At 41.6% G+C, this 25994-nt stretch overlaps 1 protein-coding gene across 3 annotated transcripts; it reads right to left on the reverse strand.

Moving 5' to 3' along the window:
* Window positions 1–32: 32 nt before the first annotated feature.
* DOK4 (docking protein 4) lies at window positions 33–24089 on the reverse strand. Of its 3 annotated transcripts, none has more exons than XM_072116912.1 (8): window positions 23923–24089; window positions 6547–6626; window positions 2627–2760; window positions 2382–2501; window positions 1972–2161; window positions 910–1048; window positions 687–807; window positions 33–261 (listed from the first exon to the last, which is right to left on the reverse strand). In XM_072116912.1, exons 1-8 carry the CDS (start codon window positions 23986–23988, stop codon window positions 182–184), a joined length of 930 nt encoding a protein of 309 aa, XP_071973013.1. In that variant the 5' UTR covers window positions 23989–24089; the 3' UTR covers window positions 33–181. The 3 variants fall into 3 exon arrangements, with proteins under 3 accessions (XP_071973013.1, XP_071973012.1, XP_071973014.1); XM_072116911.1 differs by having other exon boundaries at window positions 2627–2741; window positions 6519–6626; window positions 23923–24087; XM_072116913.1 differs by lacking the exon at window positions 23923–24089 and having other exon boundaries at window positions 2627–2741.
* Window positions 24090–25994: the final 1905 nt, after the last annotated feature.

Raw genomic sequence — 25994 nt, forward strand, 5'->3', positions numbered from 1 at the left:
TTTTAAAAATGAATATATCACAGTACAACAAAAACAGATCTTTTCTTTTATAGTGCAAAACTGTTTTCTCCAGAATTCCCCTCCCCTTCCCCCTTGTTGGCTCTTCAATAAACATGGGGCTCTAGGGGCAATTTCTGGACAGAGTGCCATCCATTGTCTGGCCAGACCGAGGCAGATTTGGTCACTGTGAGGCTGAAGTGGGAAGTTTCCGAGTGATTACTCTCCTTGTGATCGGATCTGAATCTCTTCCACTGTGAGGTTCTGGAAAACAAAGAATTATCATCACCACACTGGGAATGGGATAGTGACATTCAGACTCGCGACGTGTACATTTCCGGGCCGTTTTCCGGCCGTAGCACACGGCCAAGTGGAGAAGAGCGGAGTAGGAGGTGGGGGGAGCCAAGCAGCCACTAAAGATGTGCACTTTAACATGGACCAATAACTATGATCCACCCAGAAATGTTCCCACTGAGGGCTCTTTCACATTGGTGTTGATTTTCACTGATCTGTCCTATTTTTTGAATGCGGATCATGGAAGGCAATAGAAGCCTTCGAGTCGAACAAATACCAATGACAGGGTTTGTTGTTTTTTTTTTGTGTGGACAAAAAACTGAAGCGAAATGGAAACAACATGCAACACGCACTCCACCCAGAACAGATTTTGATGGATGCGCTTGCTCACTTACTACTGCTGGAAGACTCTGTGCTGCTTTGGCCGCTGGTTATATGATGCCAGTATGCACTGCGGGGCAGCATGGAGGTGCTGGGACCAGAGTGAGGCACATTCTCTGCTTCCTTGTTTAGTAGCTAAAAATAAATTACAAACCAATGAGATGCCACAGGAATAATCAATACAGTAAAGCTACTACATGCATTACAACACCAGCCAAAGAAAAATCTGATTCTTACTCGAGAATTTTTTTCCATTTCGAGGAGGAGAGTCTTGTGCTGCTCAGCCAGAGCCAGAACAGCTGTGTGTACTCGCTCATAGATTTGCTGTCCTTGAAGGGTCTGGAAGGTGTAGAGCCCCTCATTGATTCCACACACCCTAAAATCCAGTAAAGATATTCAGGACAGATACAAGGAATATAAGTTAGGACGGCAGTTGGATCTGTTCTCGGGATTGTGGCAGCAGTAGGAAATCTGTAACTGCTGTAGTAATCTGTAGAATAAAATCACGGCGAAAGGGAAATATAGGAGACTTCTGCTTTGTAGATCAGGGCAAAATGGAAATTGTAGACCCAAGAGTGTTACTGAACCCTGATGTAGGCACATCTAAGAAAAGAATTCTCCAAGCTACAGAAGGTGAGACGTAGTGAATGCAGAAGCGCTAGCATTGTTTACACCCAATTGTTATCTTGATATTTGGATCCAATGAAAGCCATGTCATTTGTAAAATTAATATGTCAGCAGCTAAAATAAATCCACAGCGAAAAACTTAATGAAAGCCTAACCACAAGGTGAAAATGTTGTGCAATGTCCACAGAGATACTGGCCGACATTTATTAAAAACTGTGTAAACTACATTATGTGCAGTTTGCCCAAAAAGGGTGCAATGTGTGACATATCCATGAATTTTGGTGCACGGTCTTCATGAATCTGGTGCCCCCTACACTGCTCTGACAGAGTGCACCAACTTTTTTTTTTTATGAACCTTTAACATAGGGCTTGTGACACAATTCTGTCAGACTCTGTATGATAAATGTATTGCACAGTCTGACTGTGCACTGGAGCGTCTTGTACAGCTGCAACACAAATGTGCAGACTTTTCTTAAATACATGTGCAAAGTCAGACACAAAACTGGTGCAGGGCCGTTTTGTACACCAGAGCATCTCCTGCTGACATTTAGTATAAATCATATGTATACAAACCAGCAATAATACATCACTTAAGCTGGAGCTATTGCTATCTAGGCCCGGTGCCTTTCCCTAAAATCTAATCACCTTTCATCTATATGACTAGATGCTCACCGTTCTGCCTCAAATGTAAAGCGAGAAGAGTCACTTCCATATCTTCTGAGAGAGCAGAGTGGCCAGGACAATAGCTTGGTGCGAGGATTGTGAGGATCCCAGAGGTAGAGATTTTCTTCTGTAATTTGCATCTTGCTTTCTCCGTACACATCCAGGTTTGAGGACGGGAGCAAAAAGACACTGAAACGTTCTGAAATGTAGTCATACATAGTACAGTAGTTAATGCTTGTTTCATCAGTCTGAATATATTTTCAACCAGCCTCTGCTCCAACAATTAGGTCTTCACATTCTTACAAAATCATTACAAAGGTATCATTATAAAATACTTGCAAAATCTTGGAGTAAAGATCTTTGCAAATTGAAATGTATTATCCAAACTACCTTAAAAACATAGCACATGGTGCTCTCACCTGTCTGTTCACTCTGAACTCCTGGGGTCAGTAAGTCTGGTTCTCCCAGACTGCAGTCATTAACTTGTGTGGCCGGACAGTCCATGGACAGCACCTTGAACCACTCTTCAGCTTCCAACTCTAGAATGTAAAACAGAGCTCACTCTATCCATGATGAAAACCACCAATCCATGAAGATCCAAACCACATTTAACAGAACATATTAAGTGTCCAGATCCTGGGACTCTGTTTAGTGAACAACTCACCTGAATCACAGGTAAAGGTGCGAGCCAGGTCATCACAGAAAATAATGGCCACTGCTTGTCTCTTAGTTTCCTTAGGAAGCCTCATAATACATTTAACATTACTGATCTCCATCACCTGGGAAGAAGAAACAGAGCTGGGTCCAGTTAGAACAATATGTACTCATGTACTGTAGTTTGATGATACTGCTTGGTCCCAAAGCCGCTGCTAGAAGCCTACAGCATGGATGACAGCGATACACCACATCATATGTAAAATACTCAATGACCCCACAAGCCAGTGACCTGCAGGGGATAGAAATGTAGCAGGTCTGTACAAGTCAGATAATATAGCTATATATATAAATATATATATATACACTCACCGGCCACTTTATTAGGTACGCCATGCTAGTAACGGGTTGGACCCCCTTTTGCCTTCAGAACTGCCTCAATTCTTCGTGGCATAGATTCAACAAGGTGCTGGAAGCATTCCTCAGAGATTTTGGTCCATATTGACATGATGGCATCACACAGTTGCCGCAGATTTGTCGGCTGCACATCCATGATGCGAATCTCCCGTTCCACCACATCCCAAAGATGCTCTATTGGATTGAGATCTGGTGACTGTGGAGGCCATTTGAGTACAGTGAACTTATTGTCATGTTCAAGAAACCAGTCTGAGATGATCCCAGCTTTATGACATGGCGCATTATCCTGCTGAAAGTAGCCATCAGATGTTGGGTACATTGTGGTCATAAAGGGATGGACATGGTCAGCAACAATACTCAGGTAGGCTGTGGCGTTGCAACGATGCTCAATTGGTACCAAGGGGCCCAAAGAGTGCCAAGAGAATATTCCCCACACCATGACACCACCACCACCAGCCTGAACCATTGATACAAGGCAGGATGGATCCATGCTTTCATGTTGTTGACGCCAAATTCTGACCCTACCATCTGAATGTCGCAGCAGAAATCGAGACTCATCAGACCAGGCAACGTTTTTCCAATCTTCTACTGTCCAATTTCGATGAGCTTGTGCAAATTGTAGCCTCAGTTTCCTGTTCTTAGCTGAAAGGAGTGGCACCCGGTGTGGTCTTCTGCTGCTGTAGCCCATCTGCCTCAAAGTTCGACGTACTGCGCGTTCAGAGATGCTCTTCTGCTACCTTGGTTGTAACAGGTGGCGATTTGAGTCACTGTTGCCTTTCTATCAGCTCGAACCAGTCTGCCCATTCTCCTCTGACCTCTGGCATCAACAAGGCATTTCCGCCCACAGAACTGCCACTCACTGGATGTTTTTTTTTTCTGGACCATTCTCTGTAAACTCTAGAGATGGTTGTGCGTGAAAATCCCAGAAGATCAGCAGTTTCTGAAATACTCAGACAAGCCCTTCTGGCACCAACAACCATGCCACGTTCAAAGGCACTCAAATCACCTTTCTTCCCCATACTGATGCTCGGTTTGAACTGCAGGAGATTGTCTTGACCATGTCTACATGCCTAAATGCACTGAGTTGCCGCCATGTGATTGGCTGATTAGAAATTAAGTGTTAACGAGCAGTTGGACAGGTGTACCTAATAAAGTGGTCGGTGAGTGTATATATCAATGAGTAAAAAAATCTTTTATTGTTATTTTTCACAAATATTCCCGGGATATTCATCCACTTATAAAAGGTATACCTTAGTGTAAACACTTGAAATGGTTAAAAAATAAAAATAATATACTATACATAGAAATATACAAATTCTTTAAGAGCTCAGGCTGAGCTTAAAAAAAGGCAAAAATGGCACTAATAGGGCCCAAGTGCACATTTCTGCCTTTAAAATATAAAATAGACTACAAAAACGTGGTCTGTGGATAGTATGATTATTTTGAGTCCCTGTAATGTTTTATTCTTTATTTTTTGCTGTTTTGAAATTTGAGTTGATACTTTGTATCTTTACAATCTTTATGTTTCTGCGATATATTGTGAGAAAGAGTAAACAAAAATGGTCCTGTGTGGTATTAGGATACAGGTCCAACAGTAGGTTTTTGTTAAGCCCGTCAGATGTTTAGTTTATTCATGTATAGAGTCACACTCACGGTTTAGCTGAATGACACAGTGTCCTCCTTGGGGTCCGATGCCTCGCTGTGCGGGCCTTGCAATGATGGTGATTGTCTCGGCGTCCTCCAAGTGAGTGTGCACATGCGCAAGTGCGCTACACTCCGTCAAATTGATTGAGCTGTAGATCTCCAATTTCAGGATGGACAGGAATGAAGGAAAAAAGTGCTTGTGTGCTCTGTTAACAGTTGAAACGAGGGTTTGGGAAATGAATAGCACTTCTCCACGGTGTGAATTGTAGTCCAATATCGTCAGGTGCGTTTCAAAGCCTTCCTCGGCTCTTACCTCAGTGGCTTAATGAATCAATGGACTGCCCATAACACCTCCATACACCTGTATACAGCCACTGTCACTTCTCTCCTATCTAGAGATGTATGGAGGTATTATGGGCAGTCCATATACATCTTCTATGTATAGTATATTATTTTTATTTTTAACCATTTCAAGTGTTTACACTAAGGTATACCTTTTATAAGTGGATGAATATCCCGGGAATATTTGTGAAAAGTGAAAAATAACAATAAAAGATTTTTTTACTCATACATCTTACAGCTACAGTGTGGATTGGTGCTTGGTGCTACTTCCTGACTTGTTCAAATTTGGTTATACAGTTAAGCACCTGTATGTCGCCATTAGCACACCCACTGTCCATTTTCTTTTATATATATATCAATGCGCATTACATTTCAATGTGCAACACTCAAGCTGGAAAACTGGATTTGGACATGGTGTGTGTCTCTATGTGGTACTGGATACTTTCCTTAAAGGGAACCTTTCCTCAGAAATTGGCCCAATAAACCACTAGCAGTATGTTGTTAAGCAGCTGAGCAGCTTGTAGATGATGTTTCTTTCATGGTCCAGTGTAATGTCAGCATCCAGAAAATGAACTCTGAAGTGAGATGTAAATTGGTTATATGAAGTCAAGAAGGCGGAGAGTTTAACACGGAAGTCAAGCTTTCCCTGCCTTAAAATGCTTCCTTTAATTGATGGTCCTGTGTCCAGGGACATCACTCATCAGATCTCCTGTAGTCCGGTGCATGCTGTCAATTACATGGGAGAAGGTTGACTTTGGTGTTAAACTCTCCACCTCACTTTATACATCTAACTTACTTCAAAGTTGTTTTTCTGATTGATCCCAACAAGCTAGGCCATGAAAGAAAACTGAGCTAGAAGCTGTTCAAGTGCTTGACAACAGACTTGGAGTGCTTTGTTAGGTTGATTTCTGATGACAGGTTCCATTTAAAGCAATAGTACTGGAAACAAAGGAGCTACAGTTTGGAATCATAGAATTCCATGGAGATTTTATTTGGCTACGTTTAAGAAACGTTGGTGCTTATTCACACAAATGTGTCTAGTGGCCGCATCTTACAGCTCAACGCTGTTATGGGGACAGTACTCCAAGCATCAAAGTTCTATATTATGCAAGGAGTTCCTCCACAGGACAACAGCACCAACACTGTAATAATGTTTTCCGTAGAGCGCTGTTGTCACCAGGGTTCATATGGGTCTCCTTTTGATCCATGGTTCATGGACCAAACACGTTTGTGTATAAATTTTCTTTGTATATTCAGCTGGATACACTCCTTTACAACAATGAACCCATGGTAATCTGCCGCGTGGCCCTTAGTGATCACCTATACAGGCACCCTAGAATCTACTGTATGAATAAAGTAGTGTTGTACAAGTGACTTTTATTAGACTCATCTGGATAGCTTAGTTCTGTGATCTATATGTATGTATGTACACTTATCCACTAGCTATCCTATAGTTAGATCAGAAATGAGAAGCTCTGAGCAGTAATACTCTCCCTCACCTTAGGGGACATGCGCAGGAGGACTGACCTCTCGTCCGGATACTTTTCCAGTCTCCAGGGTCCCTTACTGGAGGATTTTCTTAGAACCAGCCAGCAGCGGCGGTAGATCTGCAGATGAAAGGTTGAATGTTAAACAGCTTTTTCATTATGGCACATTGTAAATTGGAATAGTGAGGCCCATGGCCATGAAGATGGCAGTAAGCTGAACAGTGGGAAACAAGGACGGGTGCGTGTGGTGCTAGCCTGTTATATGCCCATAATGTAGGGATTATAGTGTGTGTAAAAAGAAGCTACTTAGGACAATAATGTAGACATCCAGACTATTACCATTATCAGAGCCTGACCTTCAGCCACATCTACAGATATATACATAAACGTATATAGTATGAGAGGAAAAAAGGATAGAGCACTATCATGTGTAGACCAATAAACAATATGGTTAAGCATAAAGAACAGGTCCGCTCTCACCTACTATGGCTGTGTAATCCGGCACAACACACAGATAGTATATGTATAGCATATGTTTCCAAAGAAGGTGGTCCACTGCTATTTGGGGATCTAAGATCTATCTAAGAGCCGGTCCTTCCGGCAAAGTGTTAAAATCCTGCGCAGGAAGCGATTGAAGTTGCTATCAATGATATATTGTTAACCCCTTAAGTGTCTCTTCCTTTCAACGCTTTAAGATATCTCTGTGATTTTGAGACTGTTTTCTTGTGAGACATTATAGTTTATGTTAGTAGTGTCATTTCAGTGATCTGTTCCTGTTTTGGGGGGTAAAAATTCAAAAATTTAGGAACAATTTGAAAAAAATTACAATTTTCAAATGTTATATTTTTTTTGGTAGAAATCTTTTGCCATTGGTCTTCTTTTTATTTCCATTATTTGTTTTACGTTTCCATTTTTTTTTTACGGATGTGAGAAGGTTTGAAGTTTTACGAGCAAATTCTCAGATTTTCTTGAAATTTGAAAAATGTGAAATTTTTGGTTTGGAAGTGCCCTATAAAGGCTTTTGTACTATATACCCCCACAAGTAACATTTTATGTACTTAACATCTTAACCTATTCAATTCAGTATTTAAGAAGTCTGTTAACCCTTTTCCGGAAGCAAACAAAAATGGATTTGAAATTTTAATTTTTGATTACGATTTTTCTCATTTAGCCCTAAAATGGACCCATTCAGAAGGAATTTGAGGTAAATATACATCCCAAAATTTCTGCCCTGCTTCTTCCGAGTACGGCAATACCAGACATGTGGACATCAACTGCTGTTTCGTCACACAGCGATGTCCGGAACAGAGTTCATACTATTGCGTTTTTGGAAGGCCAATTTGGCTGCAAATGTTTTGTGGTGCCACAGTATACTGAAGAGCCCCTGAAGTAACAGTACAATAGAAAAACCTCAAAGAGGTCACCATTTTGGAAACTAGACCCCTCAAAGAATTTATCTGGGTTGGTGGTGAGCATTTTAACCCCCAACATGCTGGTCTAATGCAAAGTAAATGGTGCAGAGTAAAAAAATGTACTTTTATCTCAAAAATGTCATTTTAGTGCCTAATATATCGTGCCCAACCCATGCCACTGTAGACAAACAACCCAAAAATCATTCTGCGGGTTGTCCCGAGTACGGCAATACCACACATGTGCCAATAATTGACAGGCTGGGCACACAGCAAGGCTGAGAAGGGAAGGAGTCAAATTTAGCTTTTCCAGTTCCTTTTTCATACGTTTGGATTTGGGGTACCATGTCATGTTCGCAGGGCCCGTGAGGTACCAGTGGAATAGAAACCCCTGAGAAATTATACCATTTTGAAAACCAGACCCCTCAAAGAATTTATCTGGGGTTGTGGTGAGCATTTTAACTCCCAACATGCCGGCCAAAATGTAATGCAAAGTAAATGGTGCAGAGTAAAAAATGCATTTTTATCTCAAAAATGTCATTTCAGTGCCTAATATATTGTGCCCAACCCATGCCACTTTAGACAAACACCCCAAAAATCATTCTGTTGGTTGCCCGAGTATGACGATACCACACATGTGCCAATAATTTACAGACTGGGCACACAGCAGGGCTGAGAAGGGAAGGAGTAAAATTTAGCTTTTCCAGTTCCTTTTTCACACGTTTGGATTTGGGGTACCATGTCATGTTCGCAGGGCCCGTGAGGTACCAGTGGAATAGAAACCCCTGAGAAATTATACCATTTTGAAAACCAGACCCCTCAAAGAATTTATCTGGGGTTGTGGTGAGCATTTTAACTCCCAACATGCCGGCCAAAATGTAATGCAAAGTAAATGGTGCAGAGTAAAAAATGCATTTTTATCTCAAAAATGTCATTTCAGTGCCTAATATATTGTGCCCAACCCATGCCACTTTAGACAAACACCCCAGAAATCATTCTGTTGGTTGCCCGAGTATGACAATACCACACATGTGCCAATAATTGACAGGCTGGGCACACGACAGGGCTGAGAAGGGACAAGCAAAATTTAGCTTTTGGAGCCCCTTTTTCACTAGACTGATGTTGAGGTGCCCCTGAGGTACCAGTGCAATAGAAGCCCCTGAGTAGTGACCCCATTTTAGAAAAGGGCACCCCTCAAAGTATTGATTAGGGTTGTATGAGCATTTTAACCCCCAAGATGCTGGCCCAAATGTAATACAAAGTGAATGGGTCAGTGTAAAATTTGCATTGTTTTCTCAAATGTTTCATCGTAGTGACAAATGAAATCAGCCCAACTCATGTCACTGTAGATGCTTGTAAAGCATGTCATAAAAACATAAGGAACAGTGCAGCTAAGCATCACAGACCTTAGCTGCACTGTTCCTTATGTTTTTATGACATGAAGATTTAATAAAGAAGAATATATATTTTTACTGCTTTACGAGCCGTGCTGGACGTTTGGATTTATTCCTTAAAAGTGAGAATGGCATTTGGAGCACAGACATTTAATTTTTTTTTTTGCATCATAAACCATTTGGAGATGCCCTTAGGGATCAGTACAGTATTGACCCCAGAGAATTGACCCTATTTGAAAACTACAACCCTCCATGAATAAATCTAGGGGTGTAGTGAGCATTTTAACCCCACAGGTGGACACCAAGGATAGTGCATAGTACAAATTATCCATTATGTCATCTTGTGCCCAGCTTCTGCCACGGGAGACAAACACCCCAAAAATCATGATGCGGGTTCTCCCGGGTATGGCAACATGTGACAGTAATCTACAGGCTGGGCACACGGCAGAGCTCAGCAGGGAAGGTGCGGCATGATGTATAAGCTGTGTGAGAGTGCATCACGGTACAATTACCGTATTTTTCGGCCTATAAGGCGCACCGGACTATAAGGCGCACCTCTAATAAATGCCTGCTATGACATCTAGGTTCATATATAAGGCGCACTGGAGTATAAGGCGCAGGATCAAATGCAGTACCTAAAAATGACCAGCAGGTGGCAGACCTGTGCACAGTTCAAGCCAGCTACACTACCCGGGAAACTTGCCTTCAGCTCCAATCTCAGAGGTATGGGCTGCTGGGGGTTAATGCAGGGTGATGCAGCAGGGGTTAAGTGGTCTCCCTCTGCCCCTTCTCCTTCCCTCCTCAGCCAGGGTGTTATTCCTGTGGGGTTCCCTGTGGCTCCTTCTCTTTCCCCTGTTACAGGGCTGTCAGGTATAGGGGATTTCTTACTGATGATGATGATTGCCTCGTGGTCGGCACTATGGCAGCTCCGGTCTCTCCGTGCTAGGGGAGGGCAGGATGGGCACAATGTTTGTTGTGGTGCCAGGGCACTTCAGGAGCTAGGGACCCTGTATACTGTGTGGGAAGGTGCAGGAAATTTCTGGGGTTGGAGCTATTAAACACTGGTAAATGTACAGTACATCTTGTCTGTAGTACATTTCTGTATAAGTTCATATATAAGGCGCACTGGCCTATAAGGCGCACCTTTGATTTCTGAGAAAATTAAAGGATTTTTGGTGCGCCTTATAGGCCGAAAAATACGGTATATATCCAGGGACGTGTGGTAAATCCGGAAACACTCCATCATACATAAACCTGGTTTCTCGGGGCATGTGTCACACTGGTAGATGGTTTGTTTTTTTTATGCCCCATTTGGAGCACACCCTTCGCCTCTTCTGTGTCCTCCCCTTTCTGGCAGTTTGGGGAACTTCTCCTGGAAAGTGCTGCCCTGGTACAATGCGTGATGTGGCCTCGCTTCCAGACGTACTAGCACTCCCCCCTTCCCAGTCTCTAAAAATCAACTGCTTGACTACCACCTCTTGAAATTCCAGGAAAGTTCCCCTCTGGCCTGCACATGGATGTAACATGTAAGCATCATAGAGTGCCATCTGCATGATGTGCACGGCCAGCTCCTTGTACCACACCCTTGACTTCCGCATGGCGTTATATGTCTGAAGTACCTGGTCCGACAAATCAATCCCTCCCATGTACCTATTATTATCCAAAATACAGTCAGGTTTGGGGGCTTCTGCATTGGTACCTCGTACAGGGTCAGGGGTGGTGGTGTGCCCATGTATTGTTGTTAGTACAAGGACATCACTCTTGTCTTTGTACCTAACAAAAAATACTGAGTCGCTGATTAGTGCTCGGCTCTCGTGCCTTCTGAGCTTTTTCCCTAGCAGGAGACCTCTCTGATTCCTTCTAACAGTGCCACATGCCGCAATTTGTCTGGAAGCGGGGCACTTGAACAGGGTAACACTGGTATAAAAATTATCCAGCAATTTCCAGGAAGAGGGGGGCTGTATGATGGCTTGTTTGTACAAATTGCACTTCATGGTATGGTATTGAATATGCCGTGTACTGGGAAGCAGGAATAAAATTCCAAATGAAGTGAAATTGGTGAAAAAACGCACCTGCGCCGTTTTCTTGTAGGCTTGGATTTTACAGAATTTTTTACTTTGTGCCCCAAATGACATTTATGTTTTCCTACATTTACAAAAATTAAAACCTCCTCTATAAAATATTTATATTTTATTTTCCAATCTTCTGGCGCTAATAACTTTTTCATACTTCGATGTACAAAGATGTGGGTGGTGTCACTCTTTGCGACTTTTGATGAGGTTTTCAATGCTACCATTTTATATCTTTCAAAATGGTAAAAAAGTGTCATTTTTTAATTTGAGGCTCAAAAAAGCGTGGATTACTGGCTGACTGGGTCCTCAATCGTGCTACACATTAATTTACAAAAAAGGCCAGAGAGTGGCCTCACTAAGACCCATTTGTCAGTTGGGAAAAACTGTATATAAAATCAAATAACTTTATTCATATATATTCTTAAAAAAGAAGAAAGATAGGAACTTAGAAAAGTACCACTGCACACAAGTGATTTAAAAATCTACAGAGAGCAGAGCCAAAGTCGTAAACTTTTTCCTGTGTACAGAGTCAGTATAGGTATATTCAAAGTGTCATGTTTCGTGCTGGTGCGCAGAGGTCCTGATAATTATCCCCCAGTGTCCCTAAAAAGGTCCCTATATAGATATTTTTTTTTATTATTAGCAAATAGAAAGGGTCGTTACGAAAGTTTACAGGAAGGCAGCATAGGTAATTTTAGAATATAACACTGGGTCACCTTGGACCTCCTACCTTACTAAATGTGGGGGAGACACCATCTGACGATGCGCCGCTTATTTGGCTGGTGGTGGCTGCATATCATCTCTCCTACCATATATCCTAATAGCTCTAAGTCCACGCACATGCGTGGAGACTCAACATCTAAATAATAACTTCTAAGTCCGGACGCAGTTTTCGGACGCATGCGCACTTGAATCCCCCTTTCGGAACACCCTCTCGAAGTTCTCACACAGCCGCGGTGATCCCTGGGGACAGGTATGGAGATAAAAGTTCTCCCGCAAGCGCCGATCAATGTGAGGGACTGGAATAACAACCAATGGAGGACAGGTAGTGACGTATGTCCGAGAAATCTCTAACGAATGGGGCCCAATCTTTCTCTGGAAGGAACTGACGTCAGACTTAGCAATACAAACGAAGGTTATAAATGTCAGCACTCTGCATGTTTCTGCTCACACTTAGCCCCGGCACCCCTGAGGAAGCCACTGATGTGGTGAAACATGTCGGGGGGGCTGTAGTGTCTCTAACGTTTTATTTAGCAGTGAGAGAGCCTAAAAATCTATTTACTAGTTAGTTCAGTACTATAGGTAGAAAAAACGAGTGAATGTGGATGTATGCATGGTCGGCATGAGCCTACAAACAAAAAATGGAGAATGAATGAAAAAAGTGTGTTGGGTACAAATCCATCCCTACACTGAGTCTGTGGCAGATGCATTATGAATGGATACCTTGTGACAACAGCTGATTCATTGAATGAATGTAAAAAGTTACTTAGTAACAATATTACGAACTAAATACTTACCAGTGACATCTATTGGTTTTAGCTTAAAGGGCACCTACCACCACGAATCTACCTATAAAGGTAGATCGGGTGGTAGGTGGATGTATGGGACGTGAGGATAGCCCTTTTTAGAGCTAATCCTCACGTCCCCGCTAGCGTAGCATAAACTTTATTGCCCTAATATGTTAATTTAATTAAGCGGCTACCGGGGCGTGGAGTAGCCGGACACGAGGCTACACGGCGCGGCTACTCCACGCCCCAGTAGCTGCTTTCCCCCGCCTACCCTGTGATCTTCGGCGCGCAGCTCCTGGCAGCTGCGCGCCCTCGTCCGAGAAGCCGGAGTTCTGCGCATGCGCAGTAACTCCGGCCAAGATGCGCGATCTCGGGAACGAGGCCGGAGTTACTGCGCATGCGCAGAACTCCGGCTTCTCGGACGAGGGCGCGCAGCTGCCAGGAGCTGCGCGCCGAAGATCACAGGGTAGGCGGGGGAAAGCAGCTACTGGGGCGTGGAGTAGCCGCGCCGTGTAGCCTCGTGTCCGGCTACTCCACGCCCCGGTAGCCGCTTAATTAAATTAACATATTAGGGCAATAAAGTTTATGCTACGCTAGCGGGGACGTGAGGATTAGCTCTAAAAAGGGCTATCCTCACGTCCCATACATCCACCTACCACCCGATCTACCTTTATAGGTAGATTCGTGGTGGTAGGTTCCCTTTAAAGGAAACCTACCACTTGAAGTGGCAGGTATAAGAGGGAACTACCGAGCACCAGCTCAGGGTGAGCTGGTGCCGGAGCTTATTTTTGTTAGTGTTTTAAACCGCAGTATCGCGGTTTAAAACACTTTTTAAACTGTATGGCCGAAGCTGCTTCGGCGCAGGGATTTTATATACAGTTTTTCCCAACTGACAAATGGGTCTTAGTGAGGCCACTCTCTGGCCTTTTTGTAAATTTTTGAATTTGGGCGCTATTTTCCATTACGGGGTTAAACGCAGCGAAAAACCATCATATTTGAATAGATCGGACATTTTCGGACGCGACGATACCTAATGTGTTTATGATTTTTAATGTTTATTTATATTTATATCAGTTCTAGGGAAAAGGGGGGGGGGTGATTAGAATTTTTAGGGTTTTTTTATGGTTTATGGGGATTTTCCTCCTCATTCATTACAACGTGAAAATCACACATTGTAATCAATGGGTTAAAACGAGACCCGAAGACCCGAGGCTCTCATGGCGACTGATCACAGCTCCCTGATGACTTCTGGGGAGCGACAATCTTCGCCAACATGCCGGTGCCCATGCTAGCACTGATCATGGGTGTTACCGGTAAGTGTTTGCTGCAATATGCAGCAAAGACTTACCGGCTATGGAGATGGCTTAGCCCCTGAGCCCTCTCCATGCATCTGCACCCGATGTGTGACGTACTATTATGTCAATGTCGGGAAGGGGTTAAAACATATAGCTTAGAGGGTGGTCTTTTATGCCAATCTAATACCTGGTTACGCTGTATAGCCTTGTAGTAAGTAAAGATGCCAAGGAAATTTAAACCCCCAAGTTGTTTAGGCTTAATCATGGTGAAAAGTTATTCAGTGGCCTGCTCCCTTCCATACATATCTAAGTTGTTTGGAAGAAATGGGCTAGAAGATGTATCGGTAAAAGTTGCAATAAGTGGGTTATCCGAGGTACTATCATTTTCATATGGTTAGATCCCCCAATCCAAGAAACGTATGGAATTTTCCAATCTTTTACAGTGTTTGTGATGGAGGTAATTTAGAGGGAACAAGGAGTCAAGGTCTGTGAAAATTTGGACCCCTAAGTATGTGATAATCTTATTGGACCATGAGAAAGAAGAGGCAGACGTAGCTTGCGCCACAATGTATAGGAGCATATTATATTTAGGGTTACCGTTTTGGAGGCATTGATCTTAAAATTTGAGAAGTCTTGGAATTCTTGAAATATTTTAGCCAGTTCTGAAGAAGATTTTTCAGGGTTTGTAGTAATTATCAACAAGTCTTTCACAAAGGCATCTGCTTGGTGTGTCACTCCCCTACTGATACCCCTGAAAAGACAGTGTTTTGAAGAATGTGTTCTCTCCATGTTTACATGGGTTTCCTCCCATACTACAAAACATACTTGTAGGTTGATTAGATTGTGAGCTCTATTGGGGACAGGGACTGATTTGGCAAGCTCTGTGCAGCGCCGCATAATCTGTGTGCTATATAAATAAATTATTATTATAAGAACAAATAGGAGTGATGAGAGGGGGAAGCCCTGCCTAGTTTCATTTGATAGGTGGAAGGGAGGGGAGAGTATGCCGTTAAACCTCAATAGTGCTGGCGGGAGTGAATAAAGGGACATGATTTTAGTGGTAGATGATGGGGGAATTCCATATTTGCTTAATACTAATTGCATGTAAGTCCAGTCCACGTGGTCAAAGGCTTTTATTGCATAAGTAGATAGTAGTACTAATGGAATCTTCCTTGACCGGGCAACTCGATAAGGGGCAACTCGATCACCCTTAGGGTGATGCCACACGTTGCGTTTTTGGACCTTTTTAAAGCATGGGTTTTTAAACGGACTGAAAATGCATGCTTCAAGCCAGTCCAAAAAAAGCAACGTGGCATCGCCCTTAATGTATTGTCTTTATCCTCTTTTTTGGGAACAAAGCCCACCTGCTCATTGTTAACTAGCTGTAGTAGGAAAGTCTTAAGTCTATTAACTATCATTTTAGCATAGACCTTAACGTCTACGTTTAAAAGAGAGATGGGACGATAACTGCTGCTTAAAGAGAAAACCTTCCAGTTTTTAGGTAATTTCCCCTCATTTTTTGCTCTCCACATTCAAAAATCTATACCTTTTTCATTTTTCCATGTACAGAGCTGTGTGAGGGCTTATTTTCTGCGTATCAAATGTTACTTCTCAGTAACATCATTTATTATTCCATACCGTGTACTGGGAAACTGAAAAAAAAATTCCAAAATGTGGTGAATTTGGCAAAAACACTTTGTTGTGTGCTTAGTTTTTAGGACTTTCACTGGGCACTCCAAATACACCTCTGCTCAAGGTATCAATTTCTCTGGTCCTTTCTTTTTGTAAAAAAGCCCCTTTGGAGATGAATTCCCCTCTTATTACTGCTTTAGGCACGAAGGATGTGAACTCCCTGGCCTGCCATATTTACTGCAACCTCTGCCAGATAACTGCCAGAGATCTGTCAGTGCTGGACTTACTATAATGCCTGGTGCTTTGGTTAATGTTGCCATGGATTATGTCCTATGGCATGAAACTTGTGTCTTTCACAACCTCACCTTTGCTGCTCAAGTTTGTCAGTTTCTTACCCACATTTAAAGGAAATCTACCCTCAAAATCAACCATGATAAACACTTACCCATAGATCCAGGCACTGTGACTGTGGTAATCTTCTTATATTTGTTATTCAGGACCACCTTCCTTCTAAAAATCAACTTTTAAAATTATGCTAATGTGCCTGAAGGGCTTTGGGTGCATTACAAATGCCCTCTGTGCTCAGACGTCACAAGCTGTTGTTTCACTGCAGCAGCAAGACATATCAATCTCCCCCTGCTCCTTCTGTAATCTCTGCAGCAGTGAGTGTACTACACAGTGTACAGTGTAACAACCTATGTAGCTACAGCACAGAGGATCCCTGGTATCTCGCCCACAGCCTTTCAGGCAAATAAGCCTAATTATAAAATAAATTTAAATATAAGAAGATTACCACAGTCATGGTGTCTGGATCTATGAGTAAGTGCCTCTGGTTTATCATGCTTCATTTTGATGGCAGATTTTCTTTAAGCCTTCTACATAGTTCATTGTATGTCAACCTAGATATGAAAATGATGCCCATTATCACCTATCTGATATAACTAGTGAATCATATACCTGACTAGAATTCTATTACATCCCTAATTTTGGGCAAGTGCACCTAGAAGAACTGCTGCGGTTATAAAAGCACAGGGTTACCCAGCTGGGAACATTGTAAAAAACTGACTGAAAAATCATCAAGCGGTCATATAGTTTTCAAATTAATATAAATGAAAACACATAAAGATACCCAAAAAATTACATCTTACATAGGTCCGTACACCAAAGTATGAAGAAGTTATTGGCCTCAGAATTTGGCAAAAAATTTATTTTATCCAATAAAAACCATATAAATTGAGTATCCCTGTGATTGTACGGACCCAAAGAATAAAGTGGAAGTGTGGAAGTGCAGAATGAAAGCAGTAAAAACAGAGCCCACAAGAAAACACACAACAAATGTGAGGGGTTTTTTTTGTCAATTTCACAGAACTTTCTGTACAGCTTTTCAGTACATTGCATGGAATATTAAAATGCACCACTAAAAAGCACAATTTGTCCAGAAGATTTGACCCTTCATACATCTTGGTAAACTGAAACACCAGGTGTGATGTTTTCAAAGCAATGTTAAACCTTCAGATTTTTTTTTGTGGGCAAAGAGACAAAACAGAAGACAATTGAGACACAACAGAGACAAAATGCAATGGCTGCGCAACTGAAGCTGAGCACCAATGTGAAAGAGTCCTAAGACTGTTGAAACATCAAATGAAATAAACTCTAAGGATGTAACCCCCTTCTCATTATCTCTATGCTGTGTACAATACTTTAGATACATTGCTCACTACAAGAGAAAGAAGGAGCAGAAAAGCTGATTTACTTAATGAAGTGTATCGCATTGTTTACTGTTATCGCCTGCTCTAATTCATTGAATTTTCTCTAACATGTTATCCCAAGTGATCAAGAATGTGAGCAGACAGATGCAACCCAATGTAGAGGTCCTTATGCAGCAAACTGTCTGCACCTCTGCATTACTTTTATCACAAAGAAGCATTATCATATTCAGCAGTCCAGCTTATTCGTGCTTGACTGACAGCCTGTATAATGATGTGACAGCCTGTATAATAATGTGACACTCCAGTGCTGGCTCCTCCATGTGCTTCCTGATGCCCCCTCCAGCCTGTGTGTGTATGAGAGATACAACCAATCCAGGATGGAACCATGTGTACAGTCATGGCCATAAGTTTTGAGAATGATACAAATGTTAATTTTTACAAAGTCTACTGCATCAGGTTTTATAATGGCAATTTGCATATACTCCAGAATGTTATAAAGAGTGGTCAGCTTAACAGCAATTAATAGCAAAGTCATTATTTGCCTAGAAAATGAACATTTTACCCCCCAAAACATTTCAACTTCATTGCAGGCCTGCCTTAAAAGGAGCAGCTAACAGTGTTTCAGTGATTACTCCAGTAACACAGGTGTGGGTGTTGATGAGGACAGGGCTGGAGATCAATCTATCATGATTGAGAAAGAATCACACCACTGGACACTTTAAAAAGAGGCTGGTGCTTGGCATCATTGTTTCTCTTCTGTTGACCATGGTTATCTCTAAAGAAACAAGTGCAGTCATCGTTGCACTGCACAAAACTGGCCTAACACGGAAGAGTATCGCAGCTAGAAAGATTGCACCTCAGTCAACAATCTATCGCATCATCAAGGAATTCAAGGAGAGAGGTTCGATTTTTGCCAAAAATGCTCCAGGGCGCCCAAGAAGGACCAGCGCCCGGACGTCTCTTAAGAATGCTTCAGCTCCGGGATCGGGCTACCAGCAGTGCAGAGCTTGCTCAGGAATGGCAGCAGGCAGGTGTGAGTGCATCTGCACGCACTGTGAGGCGGAGACTCTTGGAGCAAAGCCTGGTGTCAAGGAGGAAAGCAAAGTAGCCACTTCTCTCCAGAAAAAACATCAGGGACAGACTGATATTCTGCAAAAGGTACAGGGAGTGGACTGCTGAGGACTGGAGTAAAGTAATTTTCTCTGATGAATCCCCTTTCTGATTGTTTGGAACATCTGGAAAACAGCTTGTTCGGAGAAGACAAGGTGAGCGATACCACCAGTCTTGTCTCATGCCAACTGTAAAGCATCCTGCAACCATTCATGTGTGGGGTTGCTTCTCAGCCAAGGGAATCGGCTCTCTCACAGTCTTGCCTAAAAACACATCCATGGATGAAGAATGGTACCAGAATGTCCTCCAATAGCAACTTCTTCCTACTGTCCAAGAGCAGTTTGGTGATCAACAATCCGTTTTCCAGCATGATGGAGCACCTTGCCATAAAGCAAAGGTGATAACTAAATGGCTCAGGGGGCAAAACATAGAGATTCCATGGCCTGGAAACTCCCCAGATCTTAATCCCATAGAGAACTTGTGGTCAAGCATCAAAAGACAGGTGGACAAACAAAAACCAACAAATTATGACAAAATACAAGCATTGATTGTGCACGAGTGGACGGCTATCAGTCAGGATTTGGTCCAGAAGTTGATTGAGAGCTACCAGGGAGAATTGCAGAAGTCCTGAAGAAGAAGGGTCAACACTGCAAATATTGACTTGCTGCAGTAACTCATTCTAACTGTCAATAAAAGCTTTTGTTACTCATAATATGATTGCACTTGTATTTCTGTATGTGATAAAAACATCTGACAAACACACATAAAAACCAGAGGGCAACAGATCATGTGAAAATGTAATATTTGTGTCATTCTCAAAACTTTTGGCGATTACTGTATAGGAGAACACAGCATGTCAGGCACTTGTGTAGCTGAGGTCTGTACCTCTCACAGGTAGCAGATAAAGCACAGACACTAGCAATGCTTTACTATATATTACACAGAGACATGAGCAGGGGGAGGAGAGGGGAAGGGTAACAGCAGTGACATCACTTTCTCTCTCCATGTGCCCAGCCTCATTTACATAATAAAGAAAAGATGATTTTAGAATGATTAATGTATGAACTGACTAGATAAATGCTGGGATGGAATCCTTGTGGGCTGCTCCAACAGGTAGTGGTGACAGAATTTGTTACAGAGACCTGATGACAGGTGTCCTTTAATTTCTGACAGATAGGGGCGCAACACCCACCTAACACATAAACTTAGTGCAACAGTGCATGTTGCACCATTAACAAGTTGCCAGAGTGCCAATACACTATGGACAGAGCTGGGTTTCTTGATGTCCCACGCCTACCAATAAGCCACCCAAGGAGTATATAGCAAGTTTAAAATTTGCAAGTGCTGTTGGACTTTATGTACAAAAGTGTCTTATAACACGCAGAAAGGATGAGTGCAGAGCCACAGGTTTAGGAAACTAGAAATAAATCACTATACCGTAAATTAATTTACAGGGTTAGGCTACAGGCACACGATGTATGCCCGCCGTACCGTAGCAGAGAGGAGCAGGGGGTGAGCGCAGTATATAGAGGAGTATATAGCGCATGGCACACGTGTGGTGCACCCTACCGCTCCTGTACAGGGCGTGAGCCCATAGAAGTGTATGGGGGACGTATATCGGCCGTACATACGCGGCCATATATACGTCCCCCATACATGTGTGTGAATGCAGCCTAAGTAGGATTACCGTATATCACTGTATCATACATTCACTTTATAGGGTTAGTAGGTTTGTATCACTGTACCATACATTCACCTATAGGGTTAGTTGAATTATATCACTACCATACATTCACTTAGGGTTAGTAGATTTATATCACTGTATCATGCAGTCTCTTATAGGGTTAGTAGGATTATATCACTGTATTGTACATTCGCTTATAGGGTTAGTAGGATTATATCACTGTATTGTACATTCATTTATAGGGTTAGTAGGATTATATTACTGTATTGTACATTCACTTATGGGATAAGTAGGATTATATCACTGTATTGTATATTCACTTATAGGCTTAGTAGGATTATATCACTATATTGTACATTCACTATAGGGTTAGTAGGATTATATCACTTTACCATACATTCACTTATAGGGTTAGTAGGATTATATCACTGTACCATACTTGAAAATGGCTACATAGAGATAGCTGAAACGTTGTATCTTTTTCCACTGGTGAAATAAATACCACTACTGAAACTTGGAGTGCTGCTTCCTCGCTGTTGGATGTACCATACATTAATTTATAGGGTTAGTAGGATTATATTAGTGTAATGTATATTCACTTATAGGGATAGTGGGATTATATCACTGTATTGTACATTCAGTAACATAGATAAGTAAAGATAATGTCATTGTATATTAGGAATTACAGTGAATTATATCATAGTACTGTACATGCAGTAATAGGAATGAGAAAGGATTACATCACATAACTGTACAATAAATAATAGAGATTAGTATGGATTATATCAACCGTAGAGTCCAGGCAATAACAGATATTGGTAAAGATTACACTGGGGAACGCTCATTTTGGTGCCTTAAAAGTTGGAACTGTTTTTAGGTATGCCTGGGGCCCTGATTCTGGAAATGACACTAGTTGACATTGTGTGAAGTATAGTAGTTTTCACTCAATATTGTTAGAAATAGAAATTAGATATTTAGAAAATGAATGGCATATTATGTGGCTGCAGACTGCAATAGAGATTTTCCATCAGTCACTGAAACCCTTGTTTCGGTGATTTGCACAATAATCAGCTATAAGAGTCATAGTAATAAGAACAAGGTACTCACTGCATCAACGTCTCATAAACTAGAGAGAAATCAGCAGCTCAAATATTCCCAAAATCAGGGGAAGTCCAGGCACCAAAAAGAATTTTTATTTGCTGTCAGTGTTACAGGACAGTGTAGGATTGTAGGATTATAGCAGGATACAGTACATGTAGTAGAAGAGGTTGGTAGGGTTAGAACAAGGTATGGTGCATGTAGTAATAGGGATTTGTAAGGATTTTAACAAGGTAACTTAACAAAGTACATGTAGTGATTGAGATTTGTAGGTATTATAACAAAGTACAGTACATATAATAATAATAAGGATCCGCACAGATTAGAACAGAATACAGTTTGTAGTACTAGGGGTGTGTAGCGATTATAACAGGGTACAGTACATGTAGTAATAGGGATTAGTAGGGGTTATAACAGGGTACAGTACATGTAGTAATAGGGATTAGTAGGGGTTATAGCAGGATACAGTACATGTAGTAATAGGGATTAGTAGGGGTTATAGCAGGATACAGTACATGTAGTAATAGGGATTAGTAGGGGTTATAACAGGATACAGTACATGTAGTAATAGGGATTAGTAGGGGTTATAGCAGGATACAGTACATGTAGTAATAGGGATTAGTAGGGGTTATAACAGGGTACAGTACATGTAGTAATAGGGATTAGTAGGGGTTATAACAGGGTACAGTACATGTAGTAATAGGGATTAGTAGGGGTTATAACAGGGTACAGTACATGTAGTAATAGGGATTAGTAGGGGTTATAGCAGGATACAGTACATGTAGTAATAGGGATTAGTAGGGGTTATAGCAGGATACAGTACATGTAGTAATAGGGATTAGTAGGGGTTATAACAGGGTACAGTACATGTAGTAATAGGGATTAGTAAGGGTTATAGCAGGATACAGTACATGTAGTAATAGGGATTAGTAGGGGTTATAACAGGGTACAGTACATGTAGTAATAGGGATTAGTAGGGGTTATAGCAGGATACAGTACATGTAGTAATAGGGATTAGTAGGGGTTATAGCAGGATGCAGTACATGTAGTAATAGGGATTAGTAGGGGTTATAGCAGGATACAGTACATGTAGTAATAGGGATTAGTAGGGGTTATAGCAGGATACAGTACATGTAGTAAAAGGGATTAGTAGGGGTTATAACAGGGTACAGTACATGTAGTAATAGGGATTAGTAGGGGTTATAGCAGGATACAGTACATGTAGTAATAGGGATTAGTAGGGGTTATAACAGGGTACAGTACATGTAGTAATAGGGATTAGTAGGGGTTATAACAGGGTACAGTACATGTAGTAATAGGGATTAGTAGGGGTTATAGCAGGATACAGTACATGTAGTAATAGGGATTAGTAGGGGTTATAGCAGGATGCAGTACATGTAGTAATAGGGATTAGTAGGGGTTATAGCAGGATACAGTACATGTAGTAATAGGGATTAGTAGGGGTTATAGCAGGATACAGTACATGTAGTAAAAGGGATTAGTAGGGGTTATAGCAGGATACAGTACATGTAGTAATAGGGGTTTTTAGGGATTATAACAGGGTACAGTACATTAAGTAATAGGGATTATTATGGATTATAACAAGATACATAAATGTAGTAATAGGGGTTTCTAGGGATTATAACAGGCTCCAGTACATGTAGTAATAGAGGTTTGTAGGGATTAGAACACTGCACAGTACATGTAGTAATAGAAATTTGTAGGGATTATAACAGGATACAGTACATGTAGTATTAGGGAATTGTTGGAATTATGACATGGTACACAGTACATATAGTAATAGGGATTTGTATGGATGATACCAGGGTACAGTACATGTAGTGATATGGATTACTATGGATTATAATGGTATACAGTAATGTAGTAATATGGGTTTGTATGGATTATACCAGGGTACAGTAAATGTAGTAGTAGGGATTATTATGGATTATAATGGTATACAGTAATGTAGTAATTTGGGTTTGTAGAGATTATACCAGGGAACAGTACATGTAGTGATAAGGATTATTATGGATTATAATGGGATACAGTAACATAGTAATTTGGGTTTGTGGGGATTATACCAGGGTACAGTACATGTAGTAATAGAGATTATTACGGATTATAATGGGATACAGTAACATAGTAATTTGGGTTTGTAGGGATTATACCAGGGTACAGTACATGTAGTAATAGAGATTATTTTGGATTATAATGGGATAAGGTAATGTAGTAATTTGGGGTTGTAGGGATTATACCAGGGTACAGTACATGTAGTGATAGGGATCAGCAGATTGTCGGTATGTACTGGTCATGCTATGGTTGCTTGTTCGGGTGTAGCCATCAGGTAGGGCGTTGTTTATTGGGGTGCATTCCTCATACAGGGCGTGTTAATGGGGATCATGCAGTGGCTGATTGTTGGGGTGCAGTGATCATAAGAGCGCTTATGCAGAAAAGGCTTTTGTGACGTGAATGGCGGGTATGGTCCATTACATCTATACACACCCCGAGTTTTCTGCTCTTCATCCGCACGTAGCCCTGTCTGACGATGTCGGTGGAGTTGGAGGCCATGACGCAGCTGCCCCGGCCCGGCTCTCCTCATCCTCCTCCCGGCTCCGCTTCTGTCACTGCCCGGTTCCCCCTCCGACATTCAATGGACAAATCCACAGATCTTAATACGGGGGAGGACCGGCGCATACCACTACACCAGTTGGGGTGGGGCATCTAGGCTGCTCCATTCCATCACATATCACCGGTAGGTACATACATATGGACACGGCAAATCACGGTGAGCGGACACCCTGCATTTGTTGCAGGATATTTTTTTTACAAACAGTGACACATAAACACCTGACACTTACACCGCTATACAGAATATACAAACGACATACAAAAGGAATGAAGAAACATAATGAGCATTAAAACTAATTAATAAAGGAATAAAGAGAGATATAATGAGTTTCCTATGCTTCTTATAGGGGGAATGAACAAGTTGTACATGTCTACTTTAATTAACAGGTATAACACATTTATCTGTGTAGACAATTCAGTGTACATGCATATGTATACTTTAACCCTTGTAGGACTCAGCCTTTTTTTATTTCTTCCCTCAATAACTTTTTTATTTGTCTGTGAACAGACATGTATTCAATGCAATGTACTGGAGAGCTGGAAAAAAATTGAAGTGCAGTGAACTTGACAAAAAAAAGTTTATATAGGTTTTATTAGATTTTAGTTGTAATAAACCCTTGGTACAAAAAGAAATATTTGCCATTTTGGCAAATAACTTTTTCACATTTTGGTGTACAGACCAAGGTGTAATTTTTTGAGCTGACATTTTAATGTATAACAATTTGGGACCTATATGACCATGTGATCATTTTTTATTCAATTATTCATTTTGGGCATTTTGGGACGTGGTGGTGCCTGACATGTTTATGATTTTTACTGTTTATTTTATACCAGCTGTAGATCCTGGTGGTGCCCGGAATAGGAAATAACTGCACTTAGCTATAACAAAATAGAAAGGGTTAACAAAAAATATTGGGCCACATTTATCACTTCTGTGCGCCTAAGTGTAGTAGTTGCGCCTAAATTCGGGCGCACTGTTTTGCCAGAATTATCACAAGCTACAACCATCTGTGATAAGTATATTTTCTGCCTCTTATTAATCACTTTACTTTAACACAGTTTAGGCACAGTTTAGGCGCAATGTTAGATTCGGGCACTTACATGTGATCCTGCTACAAGCTCCTCTCTGCTTCTCCCACAGCCCAGAATGGAGATAACACTCACAGCAGCACCCAGGTGTGTGACACCCTGCAGCCAGTGACCTCCTCAGCAGGGGCTTCTCCTGGAGGGGATCCCCCAGTGCTGGTCTCCTGCTGCACCCCTGTAATTCTGCACAATATCCCCCTCAGACACTGTGCAGAATTACATGGGGGACACTTGTTTGCAGTATCTGCAAAATTCTGCAAGCTTCTGCAAACTTCTCTTCTCTCTTGCTTTGAGCTCAGCGTTTTGCAGAATATTTTGTAAATAGAAGTGATGAACTGTAAATAGAGTCTGCAGCTCCTGTCTGCAGTGTATCTAATTGTATCTATTATATGTTCCAGTGTCTGGCTGAGCTTTGCTGCTAGAAATGAGCTCTTCTGCAAAGGGGCTCGGTGCTTTCTTCTCAGATAACGCCACCTTCGAGCTGGAGTGTTTTTGCGCCCGTTTTTGCGCCTAAATGCAAAAGTCGCACTTGATGAATATCATTAGGCGCAGCAAAACATCTGGAATTGAACGATAGATGAGGGAAAGGTGGTTATTTTTGCTGCGCGGCTAATTTGGCGTTTAATCGCAAAAATGGCGCAAAAAAGGTGCGCCTAAACGAAAAGGCGCAAAAACAACAGAAAAAACAAGTGATAAATGTGGCCCATTATATTTATATCTATCTCTCTCTTTGACTCTATGTGTTTCTCTGTCACTGACTGTCTCCATCTCTGACCTTCTCTTTCAGTGACTGCCTCTGATTGTCTCTTTCAGTGACTGCCTCTGATTGTCTCTTTCAGTGACTGCCTCTGATTGTCTCT

Source organism: Engystomops pustulosus, chromosome 7 (assembly GCF_040894005.1).
Source record: "Engystomops pustulosus chromosome 7, aEngPut4.maternal, whole genome shotgun sequence".
Classification (NCBI taxonomy): domain Eukaryota; kingdom Metazoa; phylum Chordata; class Amphibia; order Anura; family Leptodactylidae; genus Engystomops; species Engystomops pustulosus.